The sequence below is a fragment of the Bactrocera tryoni genome, chromosome 1, assembly GCF_016617805.1.
Source record: "Bactrocera tryoni isolate S06 chromosome 1, CSIRO_BtryS06_freeze2, whole genome shotgun sequence".
NCBI classification, from domain to species: domain Eukaryota; kingdom Metazoa; phylum Arthropoda; class Insecta; order Diptera; family Tephritidae; genus Bactrocera; species Bactrocera tryoni.
Window position 1 is genome coordinate 51,110,956 of NC_052499.1, and position 16,651 is coordinate 51,127,606.

The 16,651-nt window shown below is 36.3% G+C and overlaps 1 protein-coding gene across 1 annotated transcript; it reads right to left on the reverse strand.

Moving 5' to 3' along the window:
- Positions 1–524: 524 nt before the first annotated feature.
- Positions 525–1,772, reverse strand: LOC120771701 (alpha-2C adrenergic receptor). The gene has a single exon (XM_040099879.1). It carries the CDS (start codon positions 1,656–1,658, stop codon positions 525–527), a length of 1,134 nt encoding a protein of 377 aa, XP_039955813.1. The 5' UTR covers positions 1,659–1,772.
- Between the last annotated feature and the right edge of the window lie 14,879 nt (positions 1,773–16,651).

Genomic DNA, 16,651 nt, shown 5'->3' on the forward strand with positions numbered 1-16,651 from the left:
ACAATCAGAAATTTAAAACAAATTGCCACATATTGAACTTTATGAACTGCAAGGTTATAAAATAATATTTCTACCATACAGTGTGACCCCACAAACTCCACACCGAGTGGGCTGCACAATCAACGCCTTTGGAAACTGATGCGAGCAAAGAAGACAATTAAATTCGTTATCTCTGTCGGCGTAAATCATTTGCGCCAATTTCCGAGCAACTCCAATTAAATGCGACACACAAAGGCCGTCACAGCCGACGCAGGAGTCGAGCAGACAAGCAGCAATTGTAGGTTTCCAATTGCCAAGCAAATAGCCGAACGAACGAGCGCACGAATAAACGAACTACGCGTCTTCCCTGGGGCAAAAGTGGCATTTAATTGCAAAGCCATGACGCACACGGCGACAGCGACACGCGCTTAAATAGTCCCTGTGCACATATATTGAACTGCAGTACTGCTTGGTAAGACTTTTCGGCGCACAAATGTGGCGTCGCTAAGTAAATTTGTATGTAAATATATATATGCTATAAACAGTTATGTAGGCGCACTGCTCCAATTCAGGGCACTTACCGCACATTTCGGCAACGGTCCCTCCGGCATTTTCACCTTCCAACCCAGCAACGGCGGTATGCAAATCAATGCCGACATTATCCACACGGAGGCAATCATGATTGCCGCACGCGCCGGCGTACGCGACTTGAGATAGTCCACCGCCTTCGTAATGCTCCAATACCGATCCAACGATATCAGGCACAAATTCATTATGGACGCCGTACACAACAGCACATCCATTGCGGAGTGTATGTCACACCACCAACTACCGAATATCCAATAGCCCATCAGTTCGTTCGCCAGCGAGAAGGGCATTATGATCAGGCCGAGAAAGAAGTCCGCCACCGCCAGCGAGGCAATAAACCAATTCTGTATGTTCTTTAGCGATTTCTCTGTCATAATGGCAATGATGACCAGCATATTGCCCACCACGATGATAATCATCAATATGGTCACGATTACCGAAGCGATGACGATTTGCGGCAACGTATAACCGCTCGGATAGCGACCGTCCCATTGCACTTCCGTCAGATTCGAGGACAAATTCGCCGATGTCATGCCACCACCAACCGTCAACGTTTGATTACTGTAATTGGCCGCGCTGCCACTATAACTCATACTACCGTTATAGAAGTTGCTATTCAAGAAGTAGTAACTGTCGTTGACATAATTATTCGGACTCAGCGTTGTGATGGCGCCCTGTAAGGTGCTCTCGAGCAAATTTCCCAGCCCATATTGATTGGCCGCGCCGCCTGCCGCGCCGCCTGCCGCACCGCCATCAGCGCCAGCATCGACGGTTAGTAGTGGCGGGTTGAGTAGTGTTGTTGTATTGCTGAGGGCGGTCGGTGCATTGGCTGCGCTGCTGCTGCTACTGCTGTTGCTGGCGTAGAAAATGCTGCCGTTACTGCTGTGTGGTGGGGCGGACAGATGTGTGTAGTGCTTGTGCCCGACGGCACCGCTGCCGCCGCCGGACCAGCCTCCCGCCGACGAGGCAGGCGTTGCAGTCACATCGGTGGGACTTGTTGTTGATGAGAATATGGCGAGGAAGTCATTTGTATTGATATTGCCCGTATTGATGTTGCCATTGATATCCGCATCTAATTGGCTATAATCCATTTTGTTCCGTTATTGCCGTTACTTTTCGAGTATGCTGTTGAAGTTGTAGTTTTCCTGCTGCCTGCCTGCTGCTAGCGCTGCTGCGGCGCCGTGAAAATTGTTGCTTGTGTTGTTGGTGCTAGCGGTGGTTGCTTTTGTTGTTGTTGGTGGTGTTGTATTAATGCATAGGCGTTTATTATTATTTTGCTATTACTTTTATTATTACTACTGGCAATAATTTATTTATTACTCCCGAAGATTACTTCGCAGACGGGGCGTGTTTCACTTGGGCGTTGCAAGTGTTGGAAGTGTGTGTGTCTGTATTTCGCGTTGTTGTGTCATTAATATTATTTGCCTCGCTGATCCTTTGTTGCGGGCTAGACGCGGTTGAGTGGAGGTTCTTCGCATTTAGATACTGTTTTGCCAACTTAAGCGGAACACACACACACACGCTTGACCTTGACTCAAACGAAGTAGAACTTGTTTATTATTCGCTTAGCTTAATTATTTACTAATTAATTACTATATATTTAATTTTAATTAATTACTATTAATTATTAATTTTCACTTGCTCACTTTTTGCGTAATTTTTTTTCTAATTTTTTGCTTTTAAATCATTTATTTGTAAATATCTTTCGATAATTATATGTTTCGCACTGTAGTTAATTAAACGAGTGAATTGCTGCTTTGCTGAACTTAATTGTGTGGAAGTCATTTTCAAATAATTATTTTCTTATTTATTTTACACTATGCAACCTTTATTATTTTATTTGGTAGATTAATTTACACCCGACACTTATTGTTGAATCTGAAAATAAATAAATTGGAAATAAAACTGGTTTGAAAAAAAAAATAATTATTATTAAATATTTATACAAATTAAAAATTTTTATAGCAATATGCATGCAATCCATTATTATCGTCTTTGCTTAAAAATAATATCAAATAGCCGTATTCTTCAGATCTGGCACTCAGCGATTTTTTTCTGCTCTCAAAATAATGCTCACTGGGAAGAAATTTTCGTCAAATGAAAAAGTGATCTCCAAGGCTGAGCACTGTATTGAAACAAATGACAAATCTTACTACAAAAACGGTGTTGAAAAGTTGGAGAATCGCTGTAATCTGTGTATCACACTTGAGGGGAACTGTGTATGTTGAATTAAAAAACGGACTTCGCCAAAAAAAATGTGTTTTACTAAGTTAGGACGGGTGCTTTCAATTGACCTTTTATGACATGTATGTTTTTAGCTTTAAGTGATCATTTTTCAAAAACCTTAATAAAAATTTATGATTCTGCTTAATTGGAACTATTTTTGATTTATACTCGGCGAAAATAAAAAATTTAAAAAATATTTTCCTACTTCCCAAATATAATTTCATAACATATTCCGAAGACTGAAAATGTACGTAGAAGTGGAACAATGGAAATAGAGGTGAAATTCGCGATTAACTAAGATTTTTCTGCAATTAATTTGGTTAACGTTTTCTACAAGCCTAGAATTAGTAAAATTACGAGTTGAAAACGCAGTGAACGCATCAACTGAAAACCATTCAGTACTTTCAATTAAAAAGAGTAGATAATGCTACTTTGTGTGTATAGAAAAAGAGAGTCAGAGAACACTTCTCCTAAAAAACTTAATAAAAGACGGAGTGTGCACAAGACAACCGCCACCACCAGCACAAATTTTAGTTAACCTTTTCAGAGACGTATAAAAATTAGTCATTAGTCAGCTGAGCTGAAAATAGAGAACGTTTGAAATAACAATTTTTTATTTAACAAAATATTAATTTATAATAGAAAAGTTCCATTATACTTTGTGTGTGAAATCAAATTTCTGGTGCTGAATCGTTCAGCATGTTGGAAAAGGTCTGTGGTGTTTTTGATTGGTACAAATTATTCAGAGGCTCGAGAACGTGATGACAACGAACCACGTCGAGAACGACCATCAACATCCAATGATGATCAACATGTCAATAAAATAAAGGAATTGGTGCTTGAGAATCAAACCAAAAATCTTACAAGCATCGTTGAGATATCGAAAGGATCAGTGAAAACCGCTTTAATAGATTATTTGGGTTTAAGAAAAGTGTAAGCACGATTGATTTCAAGATCCACAATTTTTTCGAAAAACAGCGTCGCGTTAACCTCTGGGAAATAATGCTTATCGACTACCAGGATGCCATGAAACGTATTATTACTGGCGATAAGTCTTGGACCTTGCCAGAAATAGAGGATCAATCGGACGGATATCGTGGCCAAGGTGAAGCCAAGCCTAATAAACTAATGCAAACCAGGTCAAAAATCAAGGTTATGTTGATAGTTTTCTTCGATTATCGAGGTATGGTGCACTACGAATTCTTTTTGGCCAGCCAAACTCCCAACAAGGAATACTATTTGAGTGTTATCGAGTCATTTACGTAAAGCTATTTGTAAAGGAGGGCGGCATTATAGGCCGACAACTTTTCTGCATTGATTCTTCATGAGTTTTGCGCCAAATTTTGAAATGGTTGAAAGTTGAAGTTGAAGTGACTATTTATCAAACTCAAACAACCGCTGCGGTGACTTTAACAACTCTTTCGAGGATTGGAAAATAAGTTGGCAAAAATGTATTGGGGCGAAGTTGGATTACTTTGAGGAGGACGACATACGAGAAAGTCAAATAATTGCTAGCCAAAAATTAATCTTGTATATGTCTACTATCTTTAATTAACATCTTTAGAAAAAATTGATATTTTTACAGTCTGTTAAGGTATAAGATATTATTTAATGTTAATATTATGTTGTCAAATATCTCCCTTTCGCGTTTTTGGTCTTTATTCAATGCTTTTTAAAAAGTGTTACAGTGATCGGATTTAGTTTAAAAGTAGATGCCAACTTCATAATACCCCCCTCGTAGAAGCCCCCCTCCTTATTTGCGAAGAACTCGGACAGCTACTTTTCATAAGCTCCTTTTGATTTCAACTTTACACCAACAAGGGCGTTCGCCATGGACAGGAACAAATGGTAATCACTTGGCGCTATGTCCGGGCTATATGAAGGATGCAATAAAACCTCCCATTCAAGTTCCCGTAGCTTCTGACAAGTCATCAACGAAGTGTGTGGTCTGCCGCTGTCCTGATGGAACACAACACCCTTTCTGTTGGCCAATTCTTGACGCTTCTGGTCGATTGCATGCTTTATGCGGTGCAGTTGTTCGCAGTACCTGGTACGGTTAAGCGCCTGGCCATATGGGAGCAGCTCATAATGAATGATTCCCTTCCAATCCCACCAAACCTTCCTGACCGTCAATCCCGGCTCTGCCACTGTTTGGAACGATTCGCCGGCCTTCGACCACGACCGTTTCACTTGGTATTGTCGTGTGTAATCCATTTTTCGTCGCCAGTCACCAGCCGCTTCAAAAATGGGTCAAGTTCATTCCGTTTCAGCAGCATATGGCAGGCGTTGATTCGGTCCAGAAGGTTTTTTGCGTCAAATCATGCGGCACCCAAACATTAAGCTTTTTTTGTATCCAGCCTTATGCAGATGGTTTAAAATGGTTTGGTGACTAATTCCCATCGTCTGGGCGATGTCACGAGATGCCACGTGCCGGTCTAACTCGATGTTTTCCATGATTTGTTCGGTATCCGTCGTCACAGTTCTTCCGCCGGCTGGCTTATCCATGGTGTCGTTTTCACCCGCTCTGAGTCGTCGAAATCATTTCTCCGCAGTTCGAAATGATAGAGTACCATCCTCCAAAACACCATTAATCTCACGGAAGGCTTCTCTAGTGGATTTTCCAGATGCGAGCCGCGAAATTCAAAAGACAAAAAGGCGGAAGGGTGACATTTGACAACCTAATATTTGCTTACCACTAAATTTCTATTCCAAAAATATTTAAGTTTGCAAGCTTTATATAAAGTAATAAAACCTTAGAATATAAAATAAATTATTTTCACTACCTCAAATGCAAAAAAACTGAGTTTTTGTTAATTACACTGCCATGCAAAATAGCTAGCCCAGAAAAAAAGTTTTGTAAAAAGAGTAATTATCAGATTATAAGCCTAAACCAAGCCTGATTTTGGCGGATTTCCAGTTGACTAATTTGCTTGAAAAACAGCACTTTTACACAATAGCCTTAACGATTTGCAAACTTAATTGTCTAACGGTAAATTTCACTAACAACAAAGAATAGCGCTTAAATCGTGCAACCAAATCCACTTTACTTACATGCAAATTCTGTGTAGTGAAATGCGTTTGTATGTAATTTTTTATCGATTTGCGTTTAAATGAATTTTATTTTGCTATAATTACTCTATTTGACTATTTTTGATTTAATTATATTTATTTCTTTTTCATTTGTTTACACTCTAGCGCTAGTGATTACCCGTTTTTCACCGACACTTGCGTTTTTATCCAAGTAGAATGCGAATGCTATTGCTTAATTATTAGCTAATTAGAGCGTAAAATATACAGAATTGTTTTTGTTTTTGTTATTGTTTTTTGTTTATTTTTGTTTTTGTCATCCTCTTATTTACAAGCATACTAGAGTCATGTTGACGCTGCCGTCGCTGCAGATCACATTAAGTGGAAATCAATAAGTAATAATGGAAATGCACATGCTGGCTCATAAATGTGTGTGTGTGTGTGTGTGTATGGGTGTGACTAGGTGTGTGGCTACATAATGACAGTTATATTTTTAGCATGTCATCTTTAGTATTTTAATTTTTGCTTATTTACAGTTACATATATGTACATGGGCATATCGCTCAGTCTTGCCACAAATGAAATGAGCCTACAGCGCTTGCTTGTATATATGTATATGTGTGCGTGTGTGCACTATTGACGTCGCTGGTATTTTAGCACACAGACCAGGTCCGGCTAATCAGCTCAACAGCTGTTCAGTGTTGTTGTTTTTATTAAATGCACACCGGCTGCTGATTTTGTAATCGGCGAGAGACTGTTTATTTACAAACACACACACACATATATGAGGTTGCATATTTTGTAGTGGCTGAAGAGTGTCTGCTTAGTAGTTTTCCAAAAATAAATATGAACATGCCTCTGTCACAATTATAAATCGCTGTTTATATTGAAATAAAATACATAGAAAATATTTGGTTCAGTTTTTATGGTATCAAAATTTTTTGCGAAATTTAGTAAATAATTTTTTTATATATTATTTTTTTAGTGTGTTTTTAATTGTTTAGTGATTTTTTTTTTAATTTTTTGGTATAATTATCATTTTTTTTAAATTTATTGATTTTTATATTTTTATTTTATTTAGTTATTTTTCAATTTGTTAACGAATTTTTCTTAAATTTTTTGATTATATTGAAATTTAATAAGTTTTGTTAAATTTTTTCTTTTCAAGTTTGATATTTTCTTTTGAATTTTTCGAAATTTTTTTATAGTTTTTTACTTAATTATTACTTTTTTGTAGATTTTTTGCACAGTTTTTGTATTTTAACTCAATTTGGTTTATTTTTTCGAATTTTTCTTAACTTTTTTATAGTATTGTGTTTTAATATTTTTTTTCGAACTTTGTTTTGATATTTTTGAAATTTATATGTGCTTCATTTATTGAAATACCTAATTTTTTGTATTATTTTGCATTATTTCTTTTTGTTCTAATTGAAATTATTTTATTGCCCAATTTTTTCTAACAAATGTTTGGTATTTATTTAAATTTTTTCGACCTTTGCTTTCAACCTTTCGAATTATTTTTTTATGCTAAATTTATATTTTTGTGTTATTTCAAACACTTTTGTTCGTATTTAATTTTGTTTTATTTATTTTTTCGAATGTTTTTTACATTTTTTTATGTAATTTATTTTTGTCGAACTTTGTTTTAAAAATTTCGAAATGTTTAACTTTTTTATTTAAATATTTAAGTTTAGGTTTTTTAAAATTTTTTTTCTGTTTATTTATTTTTTTCCGTTTTAGTTTGGTTTAGTTTAGGAATTTTTCTTACATTTTTTTATTTGTATTTATTTTTAATTTTTTCGAACTTTGATTTAAGCTTTCGAATTATTTTTTTATTCAAAATTTTTATTTTTGTATTATTTAAAATATTTTTTGTGTATTTTAGTTTAGTTTTTTTTTTATTTTTTTTTAAGTTTTCTTATATTATTTTATTTGTAATTAATTTTTACTAAAATTTGTCTTAGGCGTTTCGAATTTTGTTTATTTAATTAGTTCAATTTGGTTTTTTACAAAACTACTTTCTATTTCAATTTATGTTGGCTATGTTTTCGAATTCTTCTTAAGTTTTTTTGTTTTTGATTGTAACTCTTTTTTTTCGAACTTTCGAAATTTTTTAGCTTTTTATTCAAATACCCAAATTATGTTTTTTTTTATTTTTTTCGTATTGAAACTGAGTTTAGTTTAATATTTTGAATTTTTCTTATATATACTTTTTTGTTAATTTTAATTTTCTTCCTACTTTGATTTCAATCCCTGGTGATATTTAGTTTAAATTTTTTATTTAAGATTTCTAATTTTGTATTTTTTCAAATATTTTTCTTGTATTTCAATTTAATTTGATTTATTTTTCCAAATTATTTTCTTCGTTCCACCGCTTAAACTAAACTACTTAAACACTGTGCCTCACCTTCCATGCTTTTAATCTAACGGTTAATGTGCTTGAAATGATTGTGAATTGTGCGTGATTAAATGCCGCTGTTACGCTTTCATTTCTACTATTAATAATGAGTGTTAAAGTGTGTTTTGCTTTATTTTCTTCAACATATTTTTTATCGCTTTAGAAAATTTTCATTGAGCTTGTTGTTTGTGTGTGTGTATTTGTGCAGCTAGCTTAAATTATTATAACGCAAGCGATACGTTTTTCATTTCACATGTATTGTGCATGCACATTTCAATGCCGTTTGCTTGCCTTGTAGCATTAATCAAGCATTTTTCTATACAAAATCCATTTAGATTTCACTCTGCGCGCCCATTTGCCACAAAGCGCTTTGAGCTCGCTGTTTCATTTCAAAATTTATTTATTTACAAGCGGTTTTTTATTTTCTTTATTTGTTATATTTTCTATTTTATTTATTTTTCAATATTTTTTATTGTTGTTTTAAATATTTGTGCATGCAGGTTTTCGCTGGCATAATTTGGCGCAGCCTGCACCGCCGCTGCACTTTGGCGGCGGCGTCGAAATGTTCCGCCAGGTATTTTGGTATTCATGCTTTTTTCTGCCCCGTGTTCGCATTGCCATGCACAGCGTGCGCGCCGCAATCTATTTGCTTAGGTGTTACAATTTTTCGTAAGCTGCGCGTATTTTTTATGCTTTTGCGTTTTGGCCACAACAAATACACGTGATATTGCAATTTCGAAATTTCAGAAATTTTTCAATTTTCACATAAAAACGCGGCGAAGCAATTTGCGAATGCGGATGAAACGATAAGTTTCCACACAAGAACGCGCTGACAGCAACGGAGCGTTTATGGACGGAAGCGCGCGATCGCGACACACACACAACGGTACGCGCGCAACCATGCAACACACACGCAATGCTTGCGGCCACTACAGCACCACCACAAAGATGACCAGCAGCATCATTATCATCATTTTCAGCATCATTTTGCCAATTTGGAGCTGCCACAACAACAACAAGAGTTAGAATAAATGCGAAAAGCGCTTTTGATGCGGCAAGCGCTATCTGAGATCTTAGGCCGCTTACGCTATCTTTAATATGTATGGGCAACAGCTTTTCGAGGTGCAGCGGCAAGGCCGTTTACCAATATTTATGCCTGCCACACGCGCACACTTATTGCAGCGCCGCAGCTTTTAATGAATTTCCGTATTATTTATAATTGGCGTCGCGCATTTAACGGTATTGCCTAGCGCGTGCACGACTTCACGCTTTAATGCCACAAAGCAATATGCAACAATATTCATTTGTTTATCTGCCACACGCTGATTTATTGAACTGGCGCTGACAACGCTGCCGTTAATTAAGTTAATGCTACCATTACATGTATGGCTTGTATATGTATTGCTCTCACAAATGCGCCGCACATGTATGTGTGTTAATTCGCGTACACTTTTTCTACATATATTTTTATATATGTGGATGTGTGTGTGTGTGTGTTGAAGCACTTGTTAATCTTACAGCTCAGTTGAGATTTCAGTTTGTTTGACGCGTAACGCGAAGCAACCGCCAACAGACGTTCGCACCATTTGAATTGCACATCTTAACTGAACTCAACTCGCAACTTGGGCGAATTGCCGCTGTGTATCGCTGTATCGAATTGTGCTGAACCGAGTTGAACTGCACTGAACTCAACTGAAATGAACCAAATGGCGGTAGGAATTGTACGAATGCGACACACACACATATATACTTTCATACACACGGTTGTATGCGTTGATTCGGCTCCAGGCACGAAGGGATAATTTTTTTCCGAATTTCTTTGCTTTTTTTACGTGTGGCAATTTACGTTCCACAAACTGCAGAGGAAGTCTGTATGCGACACAACATTCTATTCATTGGGTATGCCATGACGTATGCGTTCCACAAGCTGATTTCCCAGCGAGCGAGGTAATTTGTGCACAGTGGCACGAAGTGCGGCGAAATGTTGTTTAAAAAACTAAAAAAAATATGCTAACTTCTGCCGCATCGAAGCTATAATACGCTTATGTATTCCTTTAGCAAATATATGTACAGCTAAATTTGAAAATGTAACTGTCCAACAATAACAATAAGTTGTGGCCAATTTCGTGAATATACCTTGTCATATAAATCTTTCCATACAAGAACTTGATTTTGTCCTATCAATTGGTACGTCAGCTTTACTATTGCTAACTCTATTCTATATCTTCGCTAGCAAAGTTCGACGAACAAAATATTAACTTTGCTCCGAAAAGTAGGCAACGCGTGGAAAACTTTTGTATTTGAGTTTAAAATCCAAAATATTAACGCACAAGCAGAACTACAGATTTTCTAAGTATTTCCCTCATATTGTTTACTGTCTGTTGCATATTGGTTCCGTAGATATTATCAAAAAATTATTGAACCGCGCGCCGAAAAGTAGGCAACTCCTAGGAAACTTTAATTACCAGAATACTTCTAATTTTTTACTAGACTTGTTATAATATATTATTAGAGTATTCAAGCGAAATTTTAGAAAAACTCAGCATTAGCTACCAAAGTGTTTGCATAATGGAAAAGTCGTCTTTGTGGTTACCATAAGATGACAGCATAACTTCGTTTTTGTGGTGTGTTTTTCGTAAACGATCTACTTTAAGCTCTGTCCATAATTTCTGTATTTAGAAATCATGTTTCGGCATTGCTGTAATTAAAATTGCTTATCATAGCTTTTCGTTCATCGTACAATACTAGTCTGAGCAAAAAATAGCAAGACTTTACTCATACTTCTAAAATTGTTGATTTATTTTTCAAAATCTACGTCGTCCACCTCAAAGTAATTACAATGCTCGAAACAGTTGTTAAAGTCAAATTCCGGAATAGACTTCAATCGGCGTAGCGATTCGTGTTTAATGCCTTCGATTCACTCAAAACGGCTTCCATCGTTTGAGTCTGCTGAATAGCCAGAAGTCACACGGAGCTAAATCAGGCGAACACCGGGGTTGCGGCACAATATTTGTTGAAAATTTAGCGAAAAATTTACCAAGAGTCGTCGACTCATAATTCCGGACCCTTTTTGCGAATAGCTTTCCGGTCGGAAGGAATTCAGAGTGCATCACAACTGGAAAATCGTAGACTGTCAACATAACCTTGATTTTTGACCTACTATGACGTGGTTTTTCGGCAACGGCGACCACGATATATAAGCATAGATCCATGACTCATCGCCAGTAGTAATACATTTAATGGCATCCTGGTAGTCGAAAAGTCTGTGAAATAATGACTTTAACGCTTTAACTCATCGTAAAAATTGCCGAATGTAATTTATGTATGTCACTGACAATCATACACACCTAGAAGAGGAATATTTCAACGAATGTGTTTTCGCGCAAAATTAAAATTAAAAAGTCTTACTATTTTTTTCTCACAGTAGTAGTTAAATTTACGAAGTTATGGCAATTTTATTAAATTTTTTTATGGTTTTGTGTTTTATTTTAAGGCTTGATTTTTTATTAAAACAATTATATATTTTATTTAGTTTCTATATGTGCCAAATTGGTTGAAAATTGTATCAAAAATTTATCAAAAACTGAAATTTTGCCTACGGCTGTGAGCAAGTTCCAAAGTAACCGTTCTTTTTCCTTTAATTACCACACATTGTTGAAGGTTTGATCATACTTTTTGAGGAACATTTCATTTCGAAATATTTTTAGGTCCCGACATAAAGATTATATTTCCGGCTTGCACACCCGTATTAACCTCTGTAACAAAATGGAGTCAAACACGCTTTTACCATAGTATAAAAGAGATGTCAGTAGCTCTCAAAATATTCGGGAAATCAACTCAAACCTTTTCAAACTAAGGTTCTAGCACTAAATATGTCGTCAGTTTTGAAACAAGATCAAATATTTTTAAATTGTTTTCTGTACCAGAAACTCAAATATGATCTCTAGAGAGCGCCATGTATAGAACGGAATCGTGATAAGGTATACATTGAAGTAACTCATGACATTATGTCTCCAGGTCTGTAAAAAGGTTCTATAAACTTCAGGGCATTGTTGACAAACTAAGTGTTCTATCAAAGAGAGCTTTCTCGTAGATGATACACAATTTACTTTAAAGAACATTAGAACTTTTTAATGATGCATATAAAATTTAAGCTTTCAAGTCAGCTGAGCCACTGCCAAATTATCGCTATAAGTTATAACACCACAAAAACGAACTATAAAACTATTTAACAAAATATTATATATATCATTAATTAAATAAAACTAAATAAAATCACAAATATCACATTCCATTTTGTGGTAATACTTATGAAAGCTCTTTGAATATATCAAACATATGTATATTCAGTGTATTTTATACCCAAAATCCTCCAAGGTTAGCAGCATATACTAAATGTACCACGCTCATAGATGTGCCCATCAATAAACGAGATAAATACAAGAGTATATCGATAAAAAAAAAACTGGCACAGCTGATGCATATTCATAACGGTATATACGTATGTGATAACACAATTACTATGAGTACATACGAGCGTAAGACATACTGTTGCTGCCACAAGCGACTGCTCGACTGAACGCTAGACCATTCATTCTACACCCGATGAGCAACAGTAGGGAAATTCTTCTGGTGAATAGCATCCACAAAGCGGCAAGCTTTTGAGCGTCAAAGCGACGTGAGTGAGAGTGAGCGCAAGCAACATTGGCGCTCTTCGGCTCAAAAGCTAAACGCGCGATTTCCGAAAGTCCGAAAACGTGACCGAAAGCGAAATTCTAATGACAAACACACATACATACATACGCATATTGGTATTAAATTGCCATTGGCTATGCGAGTGCGAATTTCCACGTTCATATTTATATGTGTGTAAGTATATATAGTAATGCATGTGATATGTGAGTATTTATAGTCAGCAACAGCGCTGATAAGCCACCTATGTGTGTGCATGTGCACGTGTGTGTGTGTGATGGTTCACCTAAAATAGACGAGCAGTAAAAGCTAGCAGGCAAGCACTTAGGCAGCGTGAAAAGCGCGTTGCATTAACCAAACGCTGCTGACTGCTAGCCCCAGAGTTGTGTTGGCTGGTTTGTTTGAATCAGCATCCATTTCATTGTTTGTTCCGTTTTTGTTTTGTGCTTTGTGTTTGCATTCGCTTCGGCAACATGCGTCCTTCACTTCACTTGCAAGTCAACAATACACGCATTTATACTATTATTATATCTAAATCCATATAAATACATACAAGTGTATATATATGTATGTATATTCCTATATCCACCTCTGTATCTAGGAATAATGCTTTGAGCACACACTCACACATATGTATGTACTTACACATATGCATATGTTCTCAAATGTGTAGAACCAAAGCAAAGTCTGCACTTTCATTCTAGCAATATTGTTCTAAAAAAGGTCACTTTCATTCTTTCTTTGTTGCTGCTGTTGTTGCAGTTGATTCTGTTGGCGTCGCCTTTGTTTACAACTTTCTGCTTGCTTAAGCGCTTTCAACTGCACCCTCGCACATTCTAAAACATACCTAGTCATGTATGTAAATATGTATAGATACATACATATTCCTGTGAGTGTGTGTGTATATATGCAAGTCCGCACTTGTCATCCGGTCTGCCCACAAGTGGATTCTGCTGGTACAAGTTGCATTTGTCCGCCAGTTGTTGGTCACTTGTTTGTAAGGTCGATTGGTCAGTGTGTAACAAGTCTTGGTCTTTGAGAACAGAGTTAAACAGAAACAAATGCCAGATACAAAAACAATAAACCACGTGAACTTCGGCTGCATCAAACCAATAATATCCTTTCGAGGGGTATGTCTTTTGGCCACTATACATATAAATAAATCTGAAAATGCAACGGGCCAATGGTTTGTATCGAACGGCAAACGGTTTGCTAATTTTTTCTAGCCAAGATCTCAACCAGGATCTTCAAGTCGAGTAAAGGATTGTTAGTAAGAAAAAAAAATAGATTTTATAAAAGTATTTATGAATCACTTAGTTTGTTTGACAGCTATAAGCTGTAATGGTCCGATCTGAATAATTTATTCGAAAAATTATATCGGGTGATTTTTTAAGAGCTTGATAACTTTTTTTAAAAAAAAAACGCATAAAATTTGCAAAATCTCATCGGTTCTTTATTTGAAACGTTAGATTGGTTCATGACATTTACTTTTGAAGATAATTTCATTTAAATGTTGACCGCGGCTGCGTCTTAGGTAGTCCATTCGGAAAGTCCAATTTTGGGCAACTTTTTTCGAGCATTTCGGCCGGAATAGCCCGAATTTCTTCGGAAATGTTGTCTTCCAAAGCTGGAATAGTTGCTGGCTTATTTCTGTAGACTTTAGACTTGACGTAGCCCCACAAAAAATAGTCTAAAGGCGTTAAATCGCATGATCTTGGTGGCCAACTTACGGGTCCATTTCTTGAGATGAATTGTTCTCCGAAGTTTTCCCTCAAAATGGCCATAGAATCGCGAGCTGTGTGGCATGTAGCGCCATCTTGTTGATACCACATGTCAACCAAGTTCAGTTCTTCCATTTTTGGCAACAAAAAGTTTGTTAGCATCTTGGTTGACATGTGGTTTCAACAAGATGGCGCTACATGCCACACAGCTCGCGATTCTATGGCCATTTTGAGGGAAAACTTCGGAGAACAATTCATCTCAAGAAATGGACCCGTAAGTTGGCCACCAAGATCATGCGATTTAACGCCTTTAGACTATTTTTTGTGGGGCTACGTCAAGTCTAAAGTCTACAGAAATAAGCCAGCAACTATTCCAGCTTTGGAAGACAACATTTCCGAAGAAATTCGGGCTATTCCGGCCGAAATACTCGAAAAAGTTGCCCAAAATTGAACTTTCCGAATGGACCACATAATGTATGAACATCTAACGACTTTGTGTTTCTCGAATTTTAAAATATCAAGCACAATCACCGATTTAATTGTACAATATTTGTGGAAAATCTCGTGAAGATATTTTGTCAATAATTAAAAAAGTTTTCCATACAAGAACTTGTTTTTTACCGATCAGTTTATATGCCAACTAGATGCTATAGGTCCAATATGGGCGAGGTAAAAGAGCAGGGAAAATAAGATATGTGAAATAACAAATCGATAACTTGAAAAGAGACTAGATACCATGTATACATACCGACCACCGAACTGACACGGCTGATTATTTATTTTTCTAATTTAGACTATCTTTAAGATTTCCTTCTAGTTGTTGCAAACTTTATAGAAAACTTAATATATCCTGTTTAAAGTGGACCTACAAACAAATGTATACATTACCATACATTCTGGATTCGATGTCAGTTTTTGACGCACATTCAGCGACCTTCTTCTGATAGCAGTCGACTTCGAATCTTCTTTAAGCATATGTATTTCAGCCTTGAGGACCCTGCTTATGACAATCAAATATCCGTTCAGATAGGAAGAGAAACTTGATAGGCCATCAAGCAAAAGTGCAGGTACTATTATATATTTAAAAATAATTGGAACAAGTACGGAAGAGTTAAGTTCTAGCATAACCGAACATTTGATACTCTTGCAATTTGCAAGAGTTAAAGCCAGGGAAATACTTCCAAGTACATAAACCTGTTAGTAAGGCGAGTTTTTCACCCGATTTTATTCAGTTATTTCACACAAGTGCACCGTTATAAGTAAAACACGCTCTCTCCTCTTTCAATTTTATTATGATAGCTCACATGTTGATCGATATATGCGGTATAAAGACACACGGAATATATTTATATTAGGTATACGGGGCTACAGAAAGTATTGACCCCATTCAAATTATTTGGAGCACCTAGACTAACTACTATCACTGAAGGATTCTCTCTGAATTTCAATTATTAATGTGACAAATTAACCGATATTTTCGGTAATAAGCAAACTATGGGTACTTGCGTCCACATATTCGGGACCTGGAGACTTTTACAGTTTTGGTTCGATTTTTTCGTGTTTTCTTAAATATTTTAAAGGAATTATCCCTTCATATTAATTGATTCTCAATTTATGTACTGCAAACTGAAAGAATCAAGTGGAATTTAAAATTGAGCTATATGGGAAGTAGGCGTGGTTTTAGTCCGATTTCGCCCATTTTTTCATTGCGACATAGGATTATGACAAGAATGTCGCGTACTAAATGTAGTCGAAATCGGTCGGTCGCTTCCCGAGTATTTGACTTCACTAAAACGTGCGCGGTGTCACGCCCGTTGTCCAATTTTCGTATCGGCTCACATAAAGCCTCCTCATACCATTTTGGATATGAAACGTAAAGTTTCTGGTTTCTTATTGATTTATCACGCTTTAAGACGTTTTTAACAGTACTGTTATATGAGGAGAGAGCGGAGATATCACTAATCTCATCCATTTTTACACTGTCGCACAGTGGTCGGTCTTATATGAAATATCAAGTATA